Source organism: Cyclopterus lumpus, chromosome 7, assembly GCF_009769545.1.
Source record: "Cyclopterus lumpus isolate fCycLum1 chromosome 7, fCycLum1.pri, whole genome shotgun sequence".
Lineage (NCBI taxonomy): Eukaryota > Metazoa > Chordata > Actinopteri > Perciformes > Cyclopteridae > Cyclopterus > Cyclopterus lumpus.
Window position 1 is genome coordinate 3,882,312 of NC_046972.1, and position 4,548 is coordinate 3,886,859.

The 4,548-nt window shown below is 39.6% G+C and overlaps 1 protein-coding gene across 1 annotated transcript; it reads left to right on the top strand.

Moving 5' to 3' along the window:
* Nucleotides 1–1,823: 1,823 nt before the first annotated feature.
* Nucleotides 1,824–4,189, top strand: LOC117733631 (GTPase IMAP family member 7-like). The gene is made up of 3 exons (XM_034537411.1): nt 1,824–1,962; nt 3,127–3,780; nt 4,185–4,189. Coding segments are annotated over exons 1-3 (660 nt in total). The 5' UTR covers nt 1,824–1,961.
* Nucleotides 4,190–4,548: the final 359 nt, after the last annotated feature.

Sequence of the window (4,548 nt, forward strand, 5' to 3'; positions counted from 1 at the left end):
ACACCTTTATGTTCTGCGGCACACCTGCTCACACACCTTTATGTTCTGCGGCACACCTGCTCACACACCTTTATGTTCTGGGGAACACCTGCTCACACACCTTTATGTTCTGCGGAACACCTGCTCACACCTTTATGTTCTGGGGCACACCTGCTCACATACCGTTATGTTCTGGGGCACACCTGCTCACACACCTTTATGTTCTGCGGCACACCTGCTCACACACCTTTATGTTCTGGGGAACACCTGCTCACACACCTTTATGTTCTGCGGCACACCTGCTCACATACCGTTATGTTCTGGGGCACACCTGCTCACACACCTTTATGTTCTGCGGCACACCTGCTCACATACCGTTATGTTCTGGGGCACACCTGCTCACACACCTTTATGTTCTGCGGCACACCTGCTCACACACCTTTATGTTCTGGGGAACACCTGCTCACATACCGTTATGTTCTGGGGCACACCTGCTCACATACCGTTATGTTCTGGGGCACACCTGCTCACACACCTTTATGTTCTAGGGCACACCTTTTGTGAATATATTCTGCTGCGATTGCAGTCTACCTTTTTAATTCTTGGACAATGTTATGTTTTTCTTGGAGGCTAAATTTAGCGCACTTGGCTCTGTGTTTGGTGTCAAAACGGCGACGTTGTGTTCTTCATCACCGACACTGCCTCACAACACAGAAGACTTACCGGTTTGTCTCCTTGAAGCACAAACATGTATCACTTTCCCATCTTCTTTAAATGGCCTTCCCTCTGCATCAATCTCTCTCTTCTTGGACAATTTGAGATTATTTGTCGATCTTTTTCAACTTAATCACTTGTCTTTAGTTAAACGCCGACATGGAAACATTGCTTTGCACCGCTACCCCTGCACTAATATTAGTGCCAAGGCTGTGGGCACCGGCCGGTCTCAGCAGAAGCCCCAACCTCGTCTGATGGTGTGTGTCTCCTGCAGAAACAACACATTCACCTCTTCTTCGGTCCAGACTTCATACATCAAAGCCCTTTTGTTCTGATCTCTCCCACCGTTAATGTTTATAGACCCTATTTGAAGGCCTTGCATGGAGGCGCCAGAGAAGAGAACCAGGCCAGATGTAACAAGCAGAGAACAGTACAGGAAAGAGAAAATAGTGTGAGATACATAATCATTTACTTTGACCCGCGGCCGTGTCAGCAGAGCCGGCCAAACACGCAAAACGTTTGTGTCCGACAACCCCAAACTCAACACACTTGTTTTTGATTTTACTGTCTTTGGTGTGCACTTTACCCTTCGCTGCTGCAATGTAAATGTCCCCACTGCGGGAATAATAAAGGATTATCTTATCTTAAGCGTTGTTTGAATTTGTTATAAGGAGAGATAGAATATATTTGTATATTTATACATATATATGTATATATACATATATATATGTATATAATATACATGTATATTAACACCTCTCAGTAGTAGTTTAATCGTATTATTTAACTATTGAATTCTAATCTTATTTTTACCTCAACATGTATGATGTGTTGTTTAGTATGTGTTTTGTCAACTGTGGACAAACGTATGAAATTATTTCAATATCTTTCATCGATAAGATCTTAGGAACATGTTCAAATCAAACTCGTTTACACTGTTGTTCGTATTTCTGTCAAAGTGAAACGTGAAATGTTTCATAATCTATGCACAACATCATTTTGTTCAACAATAGTTGTGGTTCTTTGTGGATTATAATGTATCACCACAACACATATAAAACATATATCAACTACCCTCCCCACCACACACACACACACACACACACACACACACACACACACACACACACACACAGACACACACAAACACGCCCTTACAGTAAGTGAAAGTGAAAGTGAAGGAGGCCAACAGGAGAAAAGAGACACGGAGGACGTGGTAAGGTCGAAACATTTCACTCTTCGCTGATTTCTCTTCTAAAAACACGAACAGTAAGTTAAAGTTACTTATTCCAGTTATTAGTATCTATTCATTCTGCTCACTGTACAGTACTTTATGAAATAACACATTGTGAAAAGTTATAAACTAATTATTGTATTCCTGTAGTACTTGTTGAAGACGCGGAAGAGTGTGCTGAATTTAAAAATAAATAAAAACCACCATCTCGAATGAAAAATAATTGTTTCTTTGTTAACAAAGAACTTCGCCCCTCTTTTCCGGTTGAGAGAGAAAGAGAGAGAGAGAGACGATGGTCGAGCGAGTTAGAGAGTGAGTGAAGAGAGGGAGCGTCATCGCTGGCTGTGGGAAGCTGCTTCCTGCCGAGTCACTTCCGGTGTTCGTGACCGGGTCTGTTGCTTTCTGAGAGGAGGAGACCTCTGCTCCGTACAAGCTATATATTGTACGTTTAAATAATTAGAGAGTGTGACGACACTAAAATATGAGTTAAATGTCTTACACATTTATGGAAAATAATCATGTTGAATATTATTATATATAAAATATATTATATGTATTTTATTACAAAACATTCAGCCTTTAATTCTTAGATATTGTTAAGGTTGTTTTAATGAGTCACATTATTCCAGTTAAAATTAAACAATAATTTAAGATGATCAAAGAAATAGTTTTGCATCCATTTTTCCAGTATTTGGATCAATTAGCTGAGGAACGCCAAATCTTGCGAGCTAAAGCTATTATTTTATTTTAAATCAAGTTATATCTAAGTATCAGAACAGACTCTGTTCCAGATACATAAAATGACTCAAAACCTCATCATCCCTCATCATTCCATGTTAGACCCGTTTAGAAAATGATCCTCTGTGTTCTTCACCACGATAGATGAACTTATGTTGTGAACAGTGATTTGTACTTTTAGAAGACTTCATATATATCAAATGTTCTTGATGCTCGTTGGCCTTTTTAAAGTGTTGACATTATTCTTCATTATCTTATTTACTGATGCAGCTATTTAATAATGAAGAGAGAGAGAGATAGAAAGTAAGAGAGCGTCATTATTGTCTGTGGGGCATACATGCTCTTTTTTGGCCTCATAAACATCCAGAACAGAAAAATCAATTTGAGCTCATGTGTCTCTTCATATCTGAAAACAACTAAAAGACAAATGTACAATATTGATGGACATTATTCTCTTTCAGTGTCAAACACAAGGAGAATTGTCACCCTGGGAAAAACTGGAGTTGGGAAAAGCAGCGTGGCTAACACCATATCTGGAGGTCAACTGTTCCAGATCGGACACAGTGTGAACTCTGAAACCAGACAATGTCAAGCAGCAACTACATATGTCAATGGAAGAAACATCACTTTGATTGACACTCCTGGTTTATTCGACACAAATCGATCTGAGGAAGAGCTGAAGTCTGAAATATTGAGGTGCGTCACAGGGTTCACTCCTGGGCCTCATGCCTTTCTCATTGTGCTCAAAGTGGAGAGATTCACCGAGCAGGAGCAGGCTGTCATCAATAAAATACACCGATACTTTTCTAATGAAGTGTTCAAGTATGCGACAGTTCTCTTTACTCATGGTGACCGGCTCCTCGAAGGACAGACCATTGAGGACTTTATCCGTGGTAATACGCTTGTGAGGGATCTGGTGAAGAAGTGCGGAGGCCGCTGCCACGTCATCGATAATAAATACTGGAAGAACAACCAGCATGATGAATACAGGAACAACCAGGTCCAAGTGAGGGAGCTCCTCAACACAATAGATGAGATGATTGAGGAAAACCAAGGAAGATGGTACACCAATGAGATGCTACAACCTCTGAGGGATCCATTCATATTGATTGCAGGTGTTTGCAGGTGTTGCAGGTGCTGCATTGTTGGGACTTTTCCTTGGTCAAAGATGAGGGAAGACGAAAGTGTAACAGCAGCATCAGGGCTGTTTATTGGCACGAATCTGGCAATGGGATATTTATAATGGGGTTACAAGTCAATATATTGAAGTACATAAATTACAATACTATAAGCAAGGAGATACAGTGGGATTAAAACAAAATCTTTTAGGGTGTTTAAACTGAGTGTTTAAACTTAATACGTGTTTGGTATCACCTGAAATAAGTCAGGTACTGAAAAGTAGCATCAAATGTCTTCTCGATGAGATAGTTTCTTAATTTAAATCATATCTGTTGTAGATCTGCAACTAACAATTACTGGCATTGTCCATTAACCTGACACATATTTCCCTCAATCACAGAATAGAAAAAGTGCCAAAAAGAGTGAAAAGGTGTCATAATTTCTCAGACAACGACAAACGTTTACGAGTATCAACAACTGTCAAGTACAGTAAGAAGTCCAACACAAAGGCCTTTTTGTTTATTCATATTAGATTCGTCGTCATTTAAGTTTCTTTCTTTTTATTGAGCGTTTTATTGTGTGTTTTGGTCTCATAGCACTTTATTCTTCGCATATAATCTCATATTATTTAGTGTAAATTGAATGATGACAGCCTCAATGTGTTTTTCCTTCATGTGTCAATATGTAATCATCACATGTTCTTTGTTGACTGAATGGTAAGGAGAAGTAAATAATTGAACTCTTGGTTCACCTGATAATGTTGA